At 46.9% G+C, this 21,706-nt stretch overlaps 1 protein-coding gene across 2 annotated transcripts; it reads right to left on the reverse strand.

The window, feature by feature from the left end:
• Positions 1 to 780: 780 nt before the first annotated feature.
• C7H3orf18 (chromosome 7 C3orf18 homolog) lies at positions 781 to 21,258 on the reverse strand. 2 transcript variants are annotated; one of them, XM_045024872.1, is made up of 5 exons: positions 20,778 to 21,258; positions 9,846 to 10,253; positions 5,637 to 5,662; positions 2,718 to 2,847; positions 781 to 1,905 (listed from the first exon to the last, which is right to left on the reverse strand). In XM_045024872.1, the coding sequence occupies exons 2-5, from the start codon at positions 10,077 to 10,079 to the stop codon at positions 1,825 to 1,827; spliced, it is 471 nt and encodes a 156-aa protein (XP_044880807.1). In that variant the 5' UTR covers positions 10,080 to 10,253; positions 20,778 to 21,258; the 3' UTR covers positions 781 to 1,824. The 2 variants fall into 2 exon arrangements, with proteins under 2 accessions (XP_044880807.1, XP_044880806.1); XM_045024871.1 differs by having other exon boundaries at positions 2,634 to 2,847.
• Between the last annotated feature and the right edge of the window lie 448 nt (positions 21,259 to 21,706).

A 21,706-nucleotide genomic window follows, 5' to 3' on the forward strand; every position in this document is an offset into this window, starting at 1 on the left:
GCTAGGTTCCACGTGTTTCCCATTTCAATTTCAGGCTTGGAGAACGGAGCAGGAAAAATAGGGTAGTTGTCTTATGATCTGGCTGTGTTGGGGAACATGGGTGAAGGGAAACTTACAGACAGCCTGTTTTTATACTTTCCTACTATCATTGCTTAGGTCCTGCTACTTGCTTTTGATGTTCTCCCTGCAGTGCCTGGCCATATTGCACTTGTTCTTGGTGACTGCCGGAAAGCTCTGCTCATTACAGTGCCAGCTCCATACTGCAGCGTACCAAGGTGGCCAGTGGCAGTGAGGGCCTGACAGGCCCCATAACACTACTCTTGCCCAGGGGCTTCCTCTTCAGCACTCTTCACTCGCCGTATCAGTTAACAATACAGCTGAGAGAGAAGTGTACTAGTGATAAAGGCGAACTGAAAGGATTTGTTTTTTCCTATCAAGACTTGAGTTCAAGATTTTGCATTTCATCTGCATTGTTGGCCGATGTGACTGGGACATAAAGCAGAGCATTTTCTTATACTCTGTATGCTGCTTTAGATGCGGTCACCTATTTCAGCAGGAGAAGCAAAGAACCCTGAATGCAGGTTCTGGCAAGTAAGTAAGGATCTGACTTTTGACTGAAATTTATTTATCCTGTATTTTCACTGTGGCACCTTATAGACTAACAGACGTATTGGAGCATGAGCTTTCGTGGGTGAATACCCACTTCGTCGGATGCACCGTCATGCATCCAACGAAGTGGGTATTCACCCACGAAAGCTCATGCTCCAATACGTCTGTTAGGCTATAAGGTGCCACAGGACTCTTTGCTGCTTTTGCAGATCCAGACTAACACGGCTACCCCTCTGATATATTTTCACTCACTCTCTCTAAGTGTTCTTCCCTCATAAAACTTTACTCTGTAAAAACCATCTTCCTTGGCCGAAGCACAGGAGTGGGTGGGAGTACATCCGAGCCCATTTATTTTTATTATATTAATTCTACCACTGTGGTATCCGGTCACCAATCACTGCCACTCCTAGCTAAGCCAGAGGGAGATGAGAGGGCCCAGCTTCTAGGAGCTGAGTGGCTTGTCCCTACATTCTTATTACATCACTGATCTGGGACATTCAACCATTTCCTCACTTTAGATTTATTTAATCAATTTGTTTCTCCAAAGCTCTTTGGTTCACCTTTAAAACTAGTGAAACACCCGTGCTGCAGAAACCCTGAGTGCTACCCTGTGAGTGTGTTTCTGAACAATCTAGGCAGCACAAGAGGCAAGACAGATGAGCTTGCCCCGGGGATAACATCATGTGCTCATGGGCACTGCTGAGGAGGCAGGCACAGCTGCCCTGCCTCCCAGCTCAAGGGGGCTTAAGTCACCCCCAGGCCTGTGGAAACCATTAGATTACACTACAGGACTCAAATCGTGAAATGTTATGGTAAAAAATCACTGGGAAAGCCCTTCAAAACAAGTGCTCCCACTCCCACCACGATACCATGACTCAGTAGGGTCCTGTGTTCTGACCGATTTAGCTTCAAGACAGTTTATCTTCATCCCTGCACAGCTTGGTAAGATGGCACTAACCAGGATCGCTCCTGAAATCTGGGCATGGCAGCTCAGGGCCCTTTGGTAGCGATGTATGTACCAAAAGTTGCTGCAGCCAGCCACCACCAAGCATTTGCTGCCTGAAGTGTGTAAATGCCCAGAACTGCTCCCCAGTCGCAGCACAAAATGATGGGGTGGTCAGTAGGCTTGGTATCCTCATCCATGCTTGTGGTATGTAACTGGTTGGCTCCATCCTCCCTGATCTCAGAGTGATCCAAAGCAGGGGCAGGTGTCGTTCATGCATTGATAGCGTTAGCGACATCTGTGAACACAAGACGGCTGGGTCTCTGGATGGTTCCCTGGCTCGTCAGGAGGATCTGCAAAAATGAAGCAGTGAGAGATGAGACAAGGCAAGGAACTGCAGGGATATATGCAAACCCACACGTCTGTCCATAAACTTACACACTGTATCTTACCTACATTCATCATTTGTTTCAACTTTTATTTAGATTTTGTTTGTGCTCCTGTGGAGGGGGTTTAGACTCTATCTGGTCTGGCTGGATGACCAACCTGCAGAACCCCAGAGAGGGAGTCAGGAGAAGATGCGGCCTGAGACAGGCCATTGCAGCCTCAGGGAGAGCCCAGAAGGGGGAATGCTAGAGACCAGGACCCCCTGCAATGCTGTCACTAGAGAGGAGGGGGTGCTCATGAGGTGAGGATGCCCTACTCCATGGCCTGTGTAAGGGCTGCACACTTGGCCTTGCATGTGCTGGGCTCTTTGTCAGCTCCCACTCCCAGCACATACCAGCTCCAACTCCACTTGATGCTCTGCTGGGCCCTTGCAGCATGTTGAGAGATTAGCTATAGGAAACCTATTCCCTAATTGCTGAAACCCTCCCTCTCCTAGCTTGCCAAATTCTGCATTTTCCCTCCCACCATCTCTCTGTAATGACAACCCTGTGACCTCCCCCTTTCCCTGTTACCCGCCAAGCTACTCTGGTCTTCCACCCCAACCTGTGCCATGTGGCTAATGAAGTCCCCGAAGGCTCTGTGTGGCTTACTCCACATGCAATGTTCATTACAAGACTACCTCCAATGCACTTACCAAGCTCAGTAATAACAGGCCTGCACATCTCTGAGTGGGTTGGGCAGAAAGAAGGGTGATGTGACTGTGGAAGGCAACTACTACCTTGCTCTGGGTGGCCTGGGATGATGCAGCATCTCTTCCATGCTCCAGCAGCTCTTGTTCCAGCTCGTCCTGTTCTTCCGTGGGGTCAAAATTGTACATGGGCATGAGCTGGTGCCGCAGCTTCTCTAACCTGCCAACGGAAAGAAGAGCATAAGAGCAGCATCGAAACCTGTGGCCGAGGAAAGAGGGAGAGTGAAAAACAAATGGTTAGTCTTCCCTCCCCACTCCATTGCTGGGCAGCTGCGGAAGCATGTGTATGGATGTGAGTGGAGGCCTGTGTGGAGGGGTGTATTTTCTATTCTAGGGTGCTTCTTGCTGTTAAGAGAGTATTTGGCTGTAACTCACTAAGTGATATGTCCCTATCCAGGGGCAAGGATAAGATCCAACTGCTGCTACCAGCTAACTAGGTTAGACAAAGTGGAAGAGGCCAGTACTGAATGTGCAGGGTTAGTTACCCCCGGTAACCTGTGGCTGCACAGCAGAGGCCCATGTGGGGATTTAAACTGAGCTAGAATCTCAGGATGAGCTTTATGTGGCAGGGGGAGCATGTAACACGCTGGCTCGGTGTGATGTACACCCCCCACACACCCCGCAGTGGCTAGTCCACATGTTGGATAAAAACCTCCTACTGCTGGCAGAATTACATCTTCGGTTCAAGTGGTAGAGGCCTGTGTCTGGTTCTGAGTTCAATCTCTGCCAATAACTTGGGAAGGAGGAATGTGGGATTGGTACATAAAATCCAAAAGGAGCTCTGGAGGGAGCTGATGGACACACAAACACTTTGTAGTTCTGAGTGGCTTACCTGCTCTAACCCTAACAATGCAGCCTGACCCCGCAAAGGGTCTCTCTTCATGCTGGCCTAGACAAAGCAGTGATGAGAGGGACTGCTGACTCCACGAAACAGGCATACTTGAGTGTAGCTGTTGAAGCCCCAGCATATCGTGTGGGTGTCGTTTTGTGGGGAGGAAGACATTCCTGAGCTGTTCCAGGCAGGGTCAAGGTCCCTTTTGGCCAAGGCTCAGATGACATGTTCTCTGCATGACCCTTGCCTGCCTCTGGCTGGGTTCTGACTACTAAACCATCAGTGTATTTACAGGCTAAATGTTTCAGCACTGCCTTTAGCCTCTTCTGTTTCTCTCAAGTCTCTGCTTTGGGAACCAGCTTGTAAGTTTTCTGCCTAGTGTGTAGCCCAGTGTCGCAACCCTAAACTCATGCTCAAACATGGCGTCTGTATGGCCAATTGTCGGTCAAAAGGTCACATTAGTACCATGTGCAACACCGTAGTGCGGTGTGCAACATTATAGTGCCGTGTGCCTATTCCCGAACCTTCTATCTGGTCAGTTGTGGGTCAAGTTGGTGCCGTGTGCTACAATACCAGCGTGTCGTGTGCAAAAGAGTAGTGTGGCGGGTGCAGCTCCTGTTGACGTAGAGGGCTCCAGCTCGGAACCTGGAGGGCGAAGGAGCTAGGGACCAATTAGACGCTGACACGAGTAAGAGTCTTCGAATAAAACTGTATCTCGCGCCAAAAACGGCGGGAGTGCCCGCGTGTTAGCTAGAAGGCCTGATCACCCTTTCAGCCAGGGTCTCCTCCAGATTTTGCCGGCTCGTGTCGTGTCGTGTTAGGATTACTTCCCCTCAATTCGTCATGCACTCTGTGTCTGTACTGCTGGTCAGCTGCGCCTGGAGTGTGGTATGTGCATTTTAATTTCTGTAAACATTTTGTTTGCTTAGCCTCTTCCTTTTTTTTTCTCCTTCTCTTTTTTCCCTTTTTTCCTCCCTTATTTGGTGCAAAGTTGTGTATACAGTATATGAGAATCAAGTTGTTGTATTGATTACTGTTGTGGTTACTTTCACAACATTCGGTTAATGCGTGCACAGCTTACTCAGTTTGCGGGTCTATTTTGAATTTTAGTGAGCGGTTGATCATAGATCATTTAGTTCTTGTTGTTAGATGCAAATAGACTGTTTTCAAGTTGTGTGTGGTTTATCTTGATAGTATTTCTAGTTGATAAATTACCTCCCCCTGGCCCAAGTTGTAACTTATCCCTTGTTAATAAACGGCCACGTGGTTTGAAATTTCAATCTGTCACATTTTGATTTTCCTCTCTCAATTAAATACTTGCTCAAACCTGCGTTTGTCTCGGTCACCCAGCATTGTCCACAGCAATCAGTAAGTGAGGCACAGTCCATGGCACAGAAATCCACCTATGTCTGTGTCCATTTCAAAATAGCAGGCGAATCAAGGAGAGATGTCTTTCCCTGTCTGCCATTCTTCTGATTTTCAGCAGCAAGCTTAATGGGTGGGTGGATGAGGGGGAGACCACTAAGTCTTGAGCTAGGAAACTTAGTATCTTGCAAAACAGGATCCAGAGGAAATTGCCCTGGAAAGCATGGAGTCCAGCATTTCACCTAGCAGCACTGCCATAAACACAGAGGAAAGCAGGGGGAAAGGTAGGCCCACTGCCCTTGTCAAGGTAAGCCCAAGCTTTTGAGAACTGGGGTCTGGCAGACATAGCCTTGCCAGGCAAACCTCATTATGTAAGGCTGCTGGAGCAGAGGAGCCCTGCCTGTAAGCATAGCGTTCGGGATTGGCTAAAATGTGACAGACTCCACAGGTCATAGGATATGCCTGTTATATGGATAACAGCTTCTTTGTACAAACTCTCTCTCTTTAACCCTCCGTATGTGAGATGGATTAGGTGTTGTGTAGGAAACCTACCATGCATTCAGAGGACTTTCGGCTTCCAAAATGGCAAGGAGCTGGCTTTGAAAAGGAAATCTACAATGGGGGGAAGAAAGATAGGGAACTCTGCATTTCCATCTGATTCCTTTCCCCTGGCCTCCCTGTCTGCTAGAGATTCCCTGGCCTTTGCCTTAGTTTTGAAGCATTGAGACTCCCCAAAAGCAGACTGCACTTACCTCTTCCTCTTCCTGATATAGAGAACCTAGAGGAGAAAGAGAAACACTATTAAAACAGTCCCAGTGAGGAGAGGAGCAAGAGATAGTGCCTATCTTTAAAAAGGGGAACAAGGAGGACCTGGGGAATTATAGACCAGTCACCCTAACTTTGATACCTGGAAAAATACTGGAACAAATTACAAAATAATCATTTTGTAAGCACATAGAGGATAATAGGGTTATAAGGAATAGCCAACATGGATTTGTCAAGAACAAACTATGCCAAGCCAAACTAATTTCCTTCTTTTAACAGGGTTACTGGCCTAGCGGATGGGTGAAATAGTAGATGTGGTATATCTCAATTTTAGTAAGACTTTTGACACAGTCCCAGCTAACATTCTCATAAGCAGAGTAGGGTAATGGGGTCCAGATAAAATTACTATAAATTACTTTACAACAGCTTGAAAGACTATACTTGGAGTAGTTATGGTTTGCTGTCAACCTGGGAGGGTGTATCTAGAGGGGCCTGCAGGGGTCTGCCCTGGGGCTGGTACTAATCAATATTTTCATTAATGACTTGGATAATGGAGTAGAGAGTGTGCTTATACAATCTTCAGGTGACAACAAGCTCAGAGGACAGAATTAGAATTCAAAACAACCTTGACAAACTAGAGGCTTGGTCTGAATTGAACAGGATGAACTTCAGTAAAGACAAGTGCAAAGTACTTCACTTAGGAAGAAAAAAATCAAATTCACAGCTACAAAATGGGGAATAACTGGCTAGGTGTTAGCACTGCTGAAAAGGATCTGGGGCTATAGTGGATCACAAATGGAATGAGTCAACAATGAGAAGTAATTGCAAAAAAGCTAATATCATCCTGGGGTGTATTAACAGGAGTGTTGTATGTAAAACATGGGAGGTAACTGTCTCGCTCTACTAAGCATTGGTGAGGCCTCTGCTGGAGTATTGTGTCGAGTTCTGGGTGCCACACTTTAAGAAAAGATGTGTGTGACGTTGCACTCTATATGATTTTATGGGAATATGCTTCATGCAAAAGGTTTCTTGTAAGGTATCATTACAAAGTTTATAATCTACTGAGTGTGATCAACCTATTTGTATAAATGTACCACTCTTGTATCTGAAACTAGAAATATAGAACTATAACTCTGAGGGCCTATTGTAATTATGCAAAGTGTGGGCCATTAATGGTGGTTTGGAATCTTGATGGCTCCCATTAACCAGGACAATTGACTGTAGATGGCTCTGTTTTACAAAATGTCCATGTCACCTGAACTGGAATCCATCTTTTCATTGAGAAGGAGGGGGTGGGAACCCAGAGAGGGACAAAGGATTCCCGCCTTATGCAAAAGATATATAAATGGGTGGAACAGAGCAAAGGGGGCAGCTCTCATGAGGAATCCCCTAGCTACCACCTGAGCTGGAACAAGGGCTGTACCAGGGGAAAGGATTGTGCCCAGACTAGGAAGGCATCCAGTCTGTGAAAGAAACGTATTGAAACATCTTTCAGGGTGAGATATTATCTGTACTCAGTTGTATTACTGTATTAGGCTTAGATTTGCATGTTTTATTTTATTTTGCTTGGTAATTCACTTTGTTCTGTCTGTTACTACTTGGAACCACTTAAACCCTGTATAAGCTTTATACAGGGTAAAATGGATTTATTTGGGTTTAGACCCCATTGGAAGTTGGACATCTGAGTGTTAAAGACAAGAGCACTTCTGTAAGCTGCTTTCAGTTAAGTCTGCAGCTTTGGGGCAAGTAATTCAGACCCTGGGTCTGTGTTGGAGCAGAGGGGCGTGTCTGGCTCAGCAAGACAGGGTGCTGGATTCCTGAGCTGTCAGGGAAAGCAGGGGCAGAAGTAATCTTGGCACATCACTTGGCAACTCCTAAGGGAGTTTCTGTGATCTAACCTGTCACAATGTGGACAAACTGAAGAGAGTCCAAAGGAGAGCAACAAAAATAATGAAAGGTTTAGAAAACCTGACCTATGAGGAAAAGTTTTAAAAAAACACAACAAACTGGGCATGTTTAGTCTTGAGAAAAGAAAACTGGGGGTGGGAGGGAGGACCTGATAAGTCTTCAAATAGAATTGAATTGCTATAAAGAGAATGGTGATCAACTGTTCTCCATGTTAATTGAAGGTGGGACAAGAAGTAATGGGCTTAATCTGCAGCAAGAGCGAGATTAGTTAGAAAGTTTTTCCCAATATCTAACCATAATGGTTGTTAACTTCTGTAATAGGCTTCCAAGGGAGGTTGTGGAATCCCCATAACTGGAGGTTTTTAAGAGAAGGTTGGACAAACACCTAACAGGGATGGTCTAGATCAGGGGTTCTCAACCAGGGTACATGTACCCCTGGGGGTACGCAGAGGTCTTCTGGGGGTACATCAACTCACCTAGATATTTGCCTAGTTTTACAAAGGGCTACATAAAAAGCACTAGTGAAATCAATACAAGCAAAAATGTCATACCACTTGTTTATACTGTTCTATATACTATACACTGAAATGTAAGTACAATATTTATATTCCAATTGATTTATTTTATAATTATATGGTAAAAATGAGAAAGTAGCAATTTTTTTAGCAGTAAGGTGCTGTGACACTTTTGTATTTTTATATCTGATTTTGTAAGCAAGTAGTTTTTTAGATGAAATTAGGGGTACAAAAAACAAATCAGACTCCTGAAAGGGAAGGGGTACAGTAGTCTGGAAAGGTTAAAAGAGCCACTGGTCTAGGTTGACTTGCTTTTTGTCTTTGCACTTAGGCACTTTTGAAAACTTTACCCAAAGTCTGCAAGAAAATTCTGCAGCAGCAAGTTCCACAAATTAACTTGTTGCAGTTTGTAAGGGAAGCTGACCCTAAGAACTTATTCTTGTTGTTACCACCCATCTTCTGCTGAAAGGTAAACTAGCTTATTCTATTAGAGAAGGACCACAGCCCTTTGCACTGCCCTCTTCGTGAGTGACACACCTATTCAGGGATAGGTGAGAAGAAAGGTTTAGGAAGTCACTACCTATAGCGGAGCTAGAAGGGTTGGCTCTGTGGAGCAGCACAGGGAATTTTAAGGGTTTGTTCAATATCCTGTGGGAAGAGTGTGACAGACTCCACACCACACATCATGGGACATGCCCGTTATGGATAACAGCTTCTTTGTACAAACACAGAACCTTCCTCCTTTCTTTAACTCTCCATATGTGAGATGGCTGAGGTGTTATGTAGGAAACCCACCATACATTCAGAAGTCTTTTGACTTCCAAATTGCCAAGGGATCTACTCGGGAGCTGGCTTTGAAAGGAAACATGACAATGCGGGGAAGAAGGGGAGGGGAGATCATTCCCCTCTTAACACTTCACTGCCTAATAATGCATCACCACATGTTATCTGAAGTGCTGACCCACTTATGCTGTGTCCAGTCATATCACAGGAAGCTAGACAGGCCCCCCTAACTTCCCCTCAGTCAAGGGAGACAGAACTTTCTGCAAGGGCAGAGACTGTGGAATGAACTTCCCCAGGAACTGAGAGCCATCACAAACCTAACTATCTGCTGCAAGTGCAAGGCACATTTCTCTGACCTTGCCTCTTCTAACACACACTCAGTAACAGGTATATTTTTATTTAAAAAAACAGACACCCTACCAGACCAAGACTTTCCACTCTACATGCATGTTCCTCTGGGGGGAGGATGAGAGCATAAATAACAGATGGATAGTCATGTGGCTTAATGCACTACTGGAAGATGCTTAGATGCCACAGTGATAAGCATGGTATAAAAACCTACATAAGATAGAATAGAGCAACTCAGAGCAGAATCTGCCCCGTTTTCTTTTAAATAAACTCCTCAGTTATTTTAAAAAATGCTGATACCACATATGGGAACTGGTTCCTGGCATCCTCAAAACTACTGGGCACCCAGTCCTGGGAGATCCCAGCAGCGCTGATCATTGTGCTGCAATTTGGGTTCCTACTGGGAGCCTATGCACGCCTCCCAGACTTGGTTCATTCTGAGCACTGGATAAAGACAGTTAAAAGTTGTGGATCTCAGAGACGTTCAGTGCCCATAACTTTTGTATGATTGTCCAGTGTGGTGGCTCTTTCTTGGTTCAATCAAGTTATTGGGATTAAAACTAGTGTTGATAAATCACACCCACCCTTCCTACTTTAGAAAGAGAAGTATTTAGAATGCCTGATGGAGTGGGTCTCTCTTACCATTGCTACAGCCAACCCAATCATAGTAATGATTCCAAATGAGAGGAGCATTGTGCTCAGGCCGGGCTCACTGTTGACCACGTCTGGAATTTTGGTGCTGTTAAAGCTGGTAGTTTCAGGGCTTACAGTAGCAGTTTCTGGTAGAGCCCTGTCCATGGTTGACCCTGGGTCTGGCTCGGAGGTGGTAGTGGTGCTGCGGTACAAATCGTGTACAGAGGGTGTGCTGTAACTCATCCTGGACAAGGACCCCACGTCCTCTCTGACTGAACTGTCTCCACCCACTCAGGATGCCTTGATTTCTGCTACAAAGTCATAGGGTCTCCCCTTCTGTCAAGGACCCTCCTGTGAGCACTGTTGTGCAACATCTTCCTTGTTGGCCCTTCTTTGAGGGAATCCTGTTGCTTCTCCCTGTGTTTGAGAGAGATAAGCAGAAGCTTTATGAGTCACAGATGCACAAGGTGACAGTCCTAAAGATACATGACCAACATTTTCTGAAATGGAAACTGTTTCTGAGTATGAGATAGATTAGATATAATTTTGGGGGAGAGGGGAGGCTTAGAGAGTATTTTTGGGTGCTCACCGTAGATGGAAAGTGGCTGACTTTTCAGAGATGCTGAGCGCCTCCAACTCCAGTTGAAGTTAGTGGGATCTGGGCATGTCAAAATCAGGCCATGAGATTCTCAAGCTGAGCTTCTAAAACCTAAGGCATCCAAAATCAATTGCCACGTTTATGCTGGGGTCTAGGGGGCTGAGAGTCAGGAGAGCCTGGTTCTTTTCTCTTATCACTTTCAAATTTGACTTGAGTAGGAGCTGTGGATGATCAGCACCTCTTAAAATCAGACCATTGATTTACGTGGCTAATTTCAGACTCCCAGATTTGCATAGGCGCTGACTTGTTTTTGCCAGTGGGTACTTTTGAGGAGGTGTGTGTGTCGGCCAGTTTTGTGGGGGGAGGCTATTTTCAGCATATTTATATAGTTATTTCATATTCTAGTTATTGAATGCATCTATATTGGTATCTTTACTATTTTAATAATGATTAAATTGTTATGAACTACATAATTACATTATCATGAATTACAGTATATTAAAATCATTTCAATCACCTACAAGCTGTCTTCACTAACCTCCAGGAGTGCAAGTAGGGTGGTACCCTCCAGTATGCAGTACTGGCAAGAGATTTTTAATGGGTACGGGGTACCGGAAAGACTTGGGGCTAGCTCCCCCTCGGGTCGGGGGAGGAGAGCGGGGGTTGCACTCTGCTCTTTAAAGGAGCAGAATGTGGCTAGGGAGGGCATTCATTCTTTAAATGGCTTTAACAGCACAATACATATGCTAACAAACTTAAATAAAGGCTTTGTTTATGTTTGGTAGTTGGTCAGGAGTCCTCAAGAGGGGAGGGGTGGGTGGGACGGAAGATGTTTAAACAGTGTTTTTGATTCTGTTTCTCCACATTGGTCTGAATTATCCATGACATCCATACTGCATCACATCAAGTCCAAATCATTATTGGAATGCCTCTGCTTGTACTGACCAGAGTATGTTTGGATTCTGATGTCAGCCCAGTTCTGCAACCTTATGGGAATCAGGTGTTGTCCCCAGTGTACATAGAATTCTTCTTTGCAGCCAAAATAGTCTAACATGCATTTTGTTAACTGGAGCAGCAAAACAAAGAAAACAAATGCCTCATTTTCCAGCTTTGTGAGTGAGCAAACTGTAAGTGAAGATTATAATGATGGACACTGATGGCCTTAAACCAGCTGCCTCAGGAACCTGCCAAGAACTTCGCTGAAAATATGTTCCTCATCTTAGCAATGGAGCTAAGGCCTTGTCTACACTACAAGACTATTTCGAATCAACTTAGTTCGAATTTGTGGATTCGACCTTATGAAGTCAAATTTGTGTATCCATACTAAATACACTAATTCGAATTTCTGAGTCCACATTCACGGGGCCAGCGTCGACTTTGGAAGCGGTGCACTGTGGGAAGCTATCCCACAGTTCCCGCAGTCCCCGCTGCCCATTGGAATGCTGGGTAGAGCCCCCAATGCCTGCTGGGGGGAGAAATGTGTCGAGGGTGGTTTTGGGTAAGTGTCGTCATTGAACCGTCAATCACAACCTCCCTCCCTCCCTCCTTGAAAGCGCCTGCGGGCAATCTGTTTGTGCACTTTTCTGGTCAGTGACAGCGCGGACGCCACAGCACTGCAAGCACGGAGCCCGCTGCGATCATCGCCGTTTTCTCCTCCTCGCACTTTATCGTCCACCTCTTCCACAGTCAGCTGATGAGAAATTGGGCTACTTTTCAATGGTGCTGCAAGCACTGGGGGACCATAGGGGACGTTTTACAAACATCAACGTCGGGTGGCCGGGCAAGGTTCATGATGCGTGTGTTTTCAGGAACTGTGGGCTGCTCAGACGCCTGCAGGAAGGTAGTTTCTTCCCGGACCACGAAATAACTGTTGTGGATGTGCAGATGCCTATAGTCATCCTCGGGGACCCAGCCTGCCCGCTAATGCACTTGCTCATGAAGCCCTATACAGGCGCCTGGGACAGCGACAAGGAACTCTTCAAATACCAGCGAGCAGCGAGCAGCGTGACCTGTGACTGTTCAGTTTCTTTACAGAGAAGCTGAACCTGCCCCTGTTTCTTTACCCAGTTACTGTTGACTCTCCTCTTCGGTTACATACCCCGTTCACCCCGTTACCCCCACTTCCAGCACACGTGTAAAAATAAAATACATGTCCCATTATTACTTAACAAAGGTTTCTTTATTCATGACTTTTCGTGAAAGGGTTGAAACTGGGACGCAGGCTGTGCTGGCTAGGGTGTGCGGTGATGTAAAGACCGCCTCTAAACTCAAGGAATGACAGGCTCCTGCTCCTAGAGCGGTCCGCAGTGCCGGAAGGCTTCTTTCAATGGAGCCTGCCATCCCTCTTTATGGAATTCTGTGTGCGGGCGGATATGTGACCTTGTGGTGGAGGAGGACGGATACAGATTCCTCAGCTGTGTGACTCTGCGGTCCAGGACAAGGACCGCTGTATAAGATCTGTAACCGCCCTCCCCCGCTGCAAAGTCACATCTCCCCCGCCCACACAGATCCTGGAAACCACCTCCAAAAACCGACCAGGGTGCCTACTGACTGCACCGTGTGTGTGACCCGCTGCTGATCCTGCCCCCGTGTCTGTACCCTGGGAAAGGTGACTGTCCTATGCAATTAACCACCCCCTTCCCCACGCCCCCCATTCAAACACAGTCTTCTTTGAAAAAACATAACGGAAACAGTAATTAACAGCAAAGCATTTTTATTAATTAAGTAGACAGTTAGGGGATGGGACTGGGATTGGGACTACTGTGAGTCTGGAAGTGAAGGACTTCGGCAAATGTAGGGTATGAGAGCTTTTGGGTACTTGAGCACTGTGCTGTGGTGCAGTGACAGTATTCACGTCCCCGGCCGCCCCTCCTCCTGATTATTTTCGGGGAGGGGGGTATGGGACTTTGTGGCGGGGGAGTGCGGTTGCAGATACACTGCAGGGTGTCTCTGTCCTCCTGCGGTCCTGCAGAACATCCACAAGGCGCCTGAGCGTGTCCGTTTGCTCCCTCACTAGTCCAAGCATTGTTTCAGTCGCCTGCTTGTCTTCCTCACGCCACCTCTCCTCCCGTTCGCTGTGTGAGCGCTGGCACAGAGAGACGGTCTCCCTCCACTGGCTCTGCTGGTCCGCCTCTGCTAGGTAGCAGCCCATACGTTCCTCGAACATCTTGTCCCTTGTCTTTTTCTTTCGCCGCCTAATCTTTGCCAGCCTCTGCAAGGGGGATGCTGTGGCAGGTCTGGAGACAGTGGAAGCTGTGAGATGGGAAACAGGGAGTGAATTCCTTGCAAGGATACATTTTTGCGAACAATTCACTGAGTCTAGGCTGTCTCTGTGAATTCTGGGTTGAGACCCCTGTGCCTGCTGGGGCAGAAATCATTTTCGCGGTGGATTCTGGGTAAATGTCGCCAGTCATTCCTTCCTCCGGGAAAGCAACAGCAGACAATCATTTCAAGCCCGTTTTCCCAGAATTGCCCTGGCATACGCCATAGCGTGGCAACCATGGACACTGTTTTGCCTTTTGTGTATGTCACCGTATGTGTACTAGATGCCGCTGACAGAGGCGGGCCAGCAGCGCTACACAGCAGCATGCTTTTGCTTTTGCATGACAGCAGAGATGGTTACCAGCCATATTGTACCATCTACCATACCATAAATTGGTAATAAGATGGTAATAAGATGGGCATGGTTACCTGTCCTTTTGCACTGCCCCATTTGGTGCTGTCATAAGTGCCCCTGGCCGAACAGCCAGGGGCGCAAAAGCAAAAATTGGGAATGACTCCCTGAGTCAATCCCTCCTTTTTGGTATCTAAAAATAGAATCAGTCCTGCCTAGATTATAGGCAAGTGTACTAGAGAACCACTGTATCATAGAACCAGAGAGCACAGCTGCTCTGTGTCCGATCCTGCATAAATTATGAGCTGTATGCTATTCACAGGGGGTGCTCCTGCAACAACACCACCTGTTCATTCCGTTCTTACCCCAGCCTTCCTGGGCTACCATACCATTGTCCCCCCACTTGTGTGATGAAGTAATAAAGAATGCAGGAATAAGACACAGTGACTTGTTTGTGAGAAATGAGTGGAAGGAAGCCTCCAGCTGCAATGATAGTCCAGGCAGGACATTAAGGAGTGTGGATGAAGGAGCCCATCATCCCTCTGCTAGTCCAGGGGCAATTGAATCTTTTATTTACAATGAAGGGTGGGGGCTGATGGAGCTCAGCCCCCTGTTGCAATGATGAGGACGGTTACCAGTCATATTGCACCATCTGCCATCAAAAATTAGGGACAGGCGCCCTTGATCGACCTTACTGATGCTAGTCGGCATGGTTACCAGCCCTTTTGCACTGCCCCATGTGCCAATAGGCTGATGATGAGGACGGATTTCCATCGTTTTGTACCATCAGCCATCCATAGCGTGGGGGGAGCAAGGATGTTGGTGTTGAGTGCTGCACCATCGCGTCTATCTGCAGCATTCAGTAAAGATAGGGTGACATGTAAAAGAGTCAACAGAGGATTGTTTTCACTTCTGGTGGTGGGTGGGGTGTGTGCGCAAATTGCCGAACTATGCCCTGACCCACCGCAGACACTGTGTTTGACCCTAGAAGCATTTGGAGCTCATCCAAGAATGCAAATACTTTTCGGAGACAGCAGGAACTGTGGGATACCTTGCGTCCTCATTCCCCCCTCCCTCCATGAGCGTCCATTATATTCTTTGGCTTTCCGTTACGCTCGTCATGCAGCTGCGTGCTGAGTCTGTGCTATGCCGTCTGTCCGTAGATTTTTTTAAAAATACTTTGGACCAGGTGTAAAATTACAGTAATTACCCTAATTAGATGCAGGAGTCTCCGAGCGAGATCACCCTGAGGAGGGTCACTGAAGGAGATAGAGAGCGCATGCTGCGTGAAAGCTAGCACGAACCAGGGCCCGATGCAGCCGTGCTCGGGGAGGCAGTGCTCCCTGAGTACCTCATGAAAGCCTTGCGCGGAAAACTGTGCTACCACAGAGCACCCAATAAGGCAGCTCTCCCCAGGAACCTCCTGCTGATGCTTTTCGATTAACGCAAGGAGAGCTTCGTGGAGATCTCCAAGGATGATTTCTGTTCTATCCCCATATCTAGAGAGACCTCCTTTTCACACAGTTAAGATCGCTGTTATATTAAGAATAAAAGTTAACATGGTTAAAGCACTTACCGACTGCTCCTTCCCCTGATTCAGGGTCCGGGTTAATGGCCGGGGAGGGATGTTGGGGGATCTCCGTGACGGTGATGAATAGATCCTGGCTGTCGGGGAAACCAGCGTTGTAAGCGCTCTCGCCTGCCTCGTCCTCCACAAACCCTTCCTCATCTTCCCCGTCCGCGAACATCACCGAGGAACTGGCCGTCGACACTGTCCCATCGTCAGAGTCCACGGTCACTGGTGGGGCAGTGGTGGCAGGCTCCGTAGCGTCCGTTTGCCGCTTTGATTTTTGGTAGCCTTGTCTGGGGTCCTTGATTTTCACGCGGCGCTGCGTTGCATCCTGCCTGTATCCTCTGTCTCTCATGGCTTTGGAGACCTTCTCGTAGGTCTTCGCATTCCCTGTTTTGGAGCGCAGCTCCGAAAGCACAGACTCCTCGCCCCACACACCGATCAGATCGAAGAGTTCCCAGTCAGTCTATGCTGGGTCCCTCTTTCTATTCACAGATAACATGAACTCCTCTGCTGGAGAGCTCTGCATCGTTGCAGGTGCTGCGGAGCTCGCCCCGATGTCCAGCCAGGACGTCAGATTCAAAGTGCCCAGACAGGAAAATGAATTCAAATTTTCCCGGGTCATTTCCTGTGTGGCTGCTCAGAGCATCGAAGCTCGGACTGCTGTCCAGAGCGTCAACAGAGTGGTGCACTGTGGGATAGCTCCCGGAGCTACTAAGTTCGATTTGCATCCACACCTAGCCTAATTCGAGCTAGCCATGTCGAATTTAGCGTTACTCCACCTGTCGGGGTGGAGTACCAAATTCGAACTAAAGAGCCCTCTAGTTCGAATTAAATGGCTTCCTGGTGTGGACGGTTGAGCGGTTAGTTCGAATTAACGCTGCTACATTCGAATTAAAGTCCTAGTGTAGACCAGGCCTTAGACTTATCACACATCTGCCCACCTTTATTTGAATGAAGTGCCTTCTGATCTGACAACTCAGGCATTGTCAGTTTCATCCAGAACAATTTACAAACTTGGAACCTAATCCTGTAAACTCTTAATCATTTGATCAATCCCACTGAAGACAATGGGAGTATTTGCATGACTATGGACCACTTTAGTGGAATGGTAAGAGTTTCAGAAGTCTGTTCCTATAAAGTATCAGAGGGTAGCCATGTTAGTCTGGATCTGTAAAAAGCAACAAAGAGTCCTGTGGCACCTTATACACTAACAGATATATTGGAGCATAAGCTTTCATGGGTGAATACCTACTTCGTCAGATGCATGTAAATTTCTATTACATACGACTGATGAAGTGGGTATTCACCCACAAAAGCTTATGCTTCAATACATCTGTTAGTCTATAAGATGCCACAGGACTCTTTGTTCCTATAAAGGAAGTTGAATCCCTCATTGAAATGAAATGTTTGGGTACAATACCATAAAGCAGTTTAGGATACAGTTCTACTTAAAATTTGTCTTTTAATAAGTCATACATATGCTGAAATGGCTCCGCACCCAACTCCCATATTCCATATAAACAGACTGAAATACTACATATTTGGGGGGAAAGTGAGTAGTTAAGCATGTTGAAGTTTGTATATACAAAGGCGGGTGTCGGAGGGGATGGGGAGAGCCTGTGGGCCCCAGGCTGGGGGTGGGGAGAGGTCACACGGGGAGGTCACATGCCCCACCTTGTGTCGCTCCCATGAGTGCAGTACCAGCAAGAAATTATTTCTACTTCCACCACTGCTAACCTTCCAGTTTAAAGACATCATGTCTCACTGTAGCTTTCTGGATGAAACTGTCAGCAATCTTATTTACATCTAGTTCCCTGGTATTATCTTGATGCACATTAAGGACAGCTACATTATTCAGTTGTGTCTGTCCCATTGATGATTGGAGATGATTTTTAGATCTTCTCAAGCTGGAGAATGAGTTCAGGGTGATACCTGCACAGTTAGAAGGATTCTTATAAATTTGCAGATGACTCCAAGCTCTCTTTCTTGATGGGCAACAACTAATTTAGGAACCATCATTTTGTATGTATAGTTGGGATTATATTTTGCCATGTGCATTACTTTGCATTTAACATTGAATTTCATCTGCCATTTTGTTGCCAAATCACCCAGTTTTGTGAGATCCCTTTGTAACTCTTAATTAAGTCCAAAGCAGGCTGCAATCTTGAGTAATTACCACTTTTGAAGTGGTAATGAGAGTGGCCCATTTCAGACAGTTGACAAGAAGGTGTGAGTGACAGTAGGGAGACAGGCCAATCCTCGCTTACAGACTGCCCCCCAACCCGAAGCAACTACTCACCAGCAACTACACACCACACAACAGAAACACCAGCCCAGGAACCAAACCCTGCTACAAACCCCAGTGCCAACTCTGTCCACATTTCTATTCAAGGGACACCATCATAGGACCTAACCACATCAGCCACACCATCAGGGGCTCGTTCACCTGCACATCTACCAATGTGATATTTGCCAGCAATGCCCCTCTGCCATGTACATTGGCCAAATTGGACAGTCTCTACGCAAAAGAATAAATGGACACTAATCTGACATCAGGAATCATAACATTCAAAAACCAATAGGAGAACACTTCAGTATCTCTGGTCACTCAGTAACAGACCTAAAAGCAGCAATTCTTCAACAAAAAAACTTCAAAAACAGACTCCAATGTGAAACTGCAGAACTGGAATTAATTTGCAAACTGAACACCATCAGATTAGGCTTGAATAAAGACTGGGAGTGGTTGGGTCATTACAAAACCTAAACCTAATTTCCCCAATACTAATTTCCCCCTACTGTTACTCACACCTTCTTGTCAACTGTCTGAAATGGGCCACTCTCATTACCACTTCAAAAGTTATTTTTCCTCCCGTGGTAACCTGCTGTTAATTCAATTGTCTCATTAGACTGACCTCACACTTGGTAAGGCAACTCCCATCATTTCATGTATTTATATCTGCTCCAGTATTTTCCACTCCTTGCATCTGAGGAAGTGGGTTCTAGCCCAGGAAAGCTTATGCCCAAATAAATGTGTTAGTCCCTAAGGTGCCACAAGGACTTCTCATTGTTTCTGAGTAATTTTGTATCGCATTCCACACTCAAGATCTGGCTCGTGGGTGCTGAGCACCCACTATTTCTTTCCATGGGTGCTTTAGCCTCAGAGCACCCACGGAGTCAGCGCCTATGCAGGTTTGACTATTTTAGTTTTAATATCTCTGTGCTTAGTTCCCCAGCTGGATGGCAGGGCACTGATATTTACCGAAGGGCTTTGGGATGTCTGGATAAAAAGGACAAGGATTTATTAGGATGTTCATTATTACTCTGGCTGGAACTATCAGCCAAGAGAAGTATATTCAATATCAACCACCATCTCTAACAAGTGGTATTTGGTCATTGCAGCCTCATGGGATGTGGGTTTTCAGAGTGAAACCTTGTGGTTTCCTTTTAAACCACCCTATAGGTGGCTGGCCCCTCAGCCTCCTATGTAGTCCTCTGTGGCACAGCCTGACTCCCACAGGCCCCTTGCCACTCTGGTTACCATCCTTCTACAGAGAGAGAGAGATGCCATCCCTTGAACAGACTTCTATCCTACCCCTCCTCCTACTCCCCAACTCCAGGACTGCCATGTTGTCTGCTCTTTTATCTACTGCTCTCGGGAACATTCATTGCACCTTGTTGAGAAAATTTACCTTGACATCTCTCCCTATTGTATGTGTGGCAGCAGGCAGGAGAGGGACTGCCCTGGGGGTACTATTTGCTCACTCTCTGTCCTGAAGTATAACAGGATCTCCCTTAGAAGGTGTTTGGATGGCATCTGCCCAAACCCTACCCTGCAAAGGCTCACAAAAGTTGGATAATTGATTGGTCTGGGAGATGCTGTTGAGCTAGCCAAGTCCGTTTCAAGGACTAGAGGAGACAACTGAATTTTGCAGAGCTGGCTGCTACAGTAAGGTGATGGGGTCTGAGCAGAGAGGGTTTCAGGGAGTTAGCTTCATGGGCAGTCACTTCCCCGAGCACTGGGAAGTGTCCCTTCAGACTTTTCCAATGAGCCAAGCCTTCCCAGCCTAAACCATTTTTGGGCCTTAAGAGATTCTCTTGTGCAGAGGCTGGGATATGTCTCTCCTGGAGGAGAGACTGTTAATCAACATTGCAGTTCTATCAGGATTATCCATGACTGCTGAATTTCAAACCTGACTCCTCTAAATGTCCCTGAAGACAAGTCTGCCTGTTGTATGAGAGGGTGTCACAAGGGCAATGGGACCAGGCCTGCCTGTGCCATAATTAGCTACCTCCCAGCCGAAGGAGAGAGGATTAATTGTGGTCAAGTTAAAATCTGATGAATACAAGGGCCTCAAAGGGCAGAGAATGCAGTTTAGAGGAGGAACCATAGGGAAAAAGTTGGGTGTCCATGGAAGGGCCTGAAGTAGGGGCTGGAAGGAGCAAGGGAGTCAAGGCTTCATTGCAGAGAGATTTAAAAAGAGCCCAGAAGAGACTGGGAACTGAGCCCAGATGGCAGGCTGAAGAGGAGTCCAAGGGGGGCAGAAGAACTTTTTGTTTGCATGGACTCTTGTTACCCAGGTTAAGTTTTGGTTAGTGACTTGGATGGAAGGCTAACTCCACCCTGTGTGAGGAAGGCTGAGGGGACCCACCTCAGAGGAGGAAATTGAGGCAGGGAACATCTGCAGAGTTCTCCTTTCACTCTTGGTTTCATTCAGTCTTGGGTGGGATTTGACATACTAGAATAAGGGGGATGGGTGGGGGAAATTCATTGCCTGCCTATATTAACTCCAATGTCCTGGCCAAATTCCAGCTCCATCACTTCTATTTTCCCTACATAAAATAGCCTGCACCCCCTGCATTTTCAATTAAAGTTATTCTTCACTCCCTCTTCTAAAAATATCTTTTTACAGTATTGCTGGTACAGGATGGCTGTCAAATTCCACCCCAGAAGTAGCTGCATTTCCTTGCAGTATGATCCATATTCACACAGCAATATGCTTTCACTGTTTCTGGCCAGGCTGATGCTACTGCTTCTCACACCAGCTTTCAGTCCCAGTGGCCTGCTCTGGATTCATCCCCCTCCCACCTACTTTCAGTGTAATAAGCTGGTGCATGCCCCTCCAACCACCTGAACAAAACCGTGACATCAGCACTTACTTAATTCCTCCCAGATGAGGAATCGAGTCCCCTTCTGGTTCCAGTGTCCGTCTCAGACTGGAAGAGTAGCCCAGGCCAAGCCTCTCGAGCCGGCATGCAGGGGGAGTACCCACAGCCCACACAGACACAGTAGCCGCTGGCCTTGTCCCCGGAGAGCCGCTGTCTGTTTGTCTAACCTCGTCGTCTCCTACCACAACTGGGACAAGAGCACAAGTGCAAAAGGTTGGGTGATGTGTGTGTGAGTGCGTGCACGCTGGGGGATAGAAGCAAATTGCCCTCTCATACAGAAAGCTGCTTCCAATGGACAGCAGAGAATGACCTTAGCAGATGGATAATTCTTGGTTTGGTGGAGACAGGGCTGACGAGCCGCCTTTGGCACTGGAACTCAGATTGCTTGTGCCGGAGATAGAGGACCCACGGCTGCTGTTATTGCTCTACTTGCCATTGTATTTTCCAAGATGCCAGGAGCTGCCCACCCCTCCTTCCCTTTCTCTGATCTCCTGCTTTGATCTCCTTTTTGCTGGGGATTGGCGGGGAGAGGATGGGGCTCTGGCTCAGGGTTGGTCAGCCTGTTTGTCACTCATGAGCTTTTGCTGCTGCAGGGAGATTGAGGTTAAACAGTGGGAAGCTGGGATTTGTAGCACTATGCACTCTCAGTCTGGAAGGATGCCACACATGCCAATGCCCCACAGAATTTGCAGGGGCGGAATGGGGAGATTTTAGCTCCTGTATAACCTTTAGGATTGTGTTTTGCTTTGCAGTGCTCTTGGTTATACGGAATTCCAGCCTTGCCCAAGTCTTCTCAGGGGAAATCCACCAAGAGGTCATTTATCCCCACTCATAACCACTGTGCCTTTTACTCAGTGCAATTGCCTCACGTCCCTGCCAGTGATGGTCATGACAATTGGTACTTTGCCTTATTGTCTTGC

The sequence above is a fragment of the Mauremys mutica genome, chromosome 7, assembly GCF_020497125.1.
Source record: "Mauremys mutica isolate MM-2020 ecotype Southern chromosome 7, ASM2049712v1, whole genome shotgun sequence".
In the NCBI taxonomy this organism is placed as follows: domain Eukaryota; kingdom Metazoa; phylum Chordata; order Testudines; family Geoemydidae; genus Mauremys; species Mauremys mutica.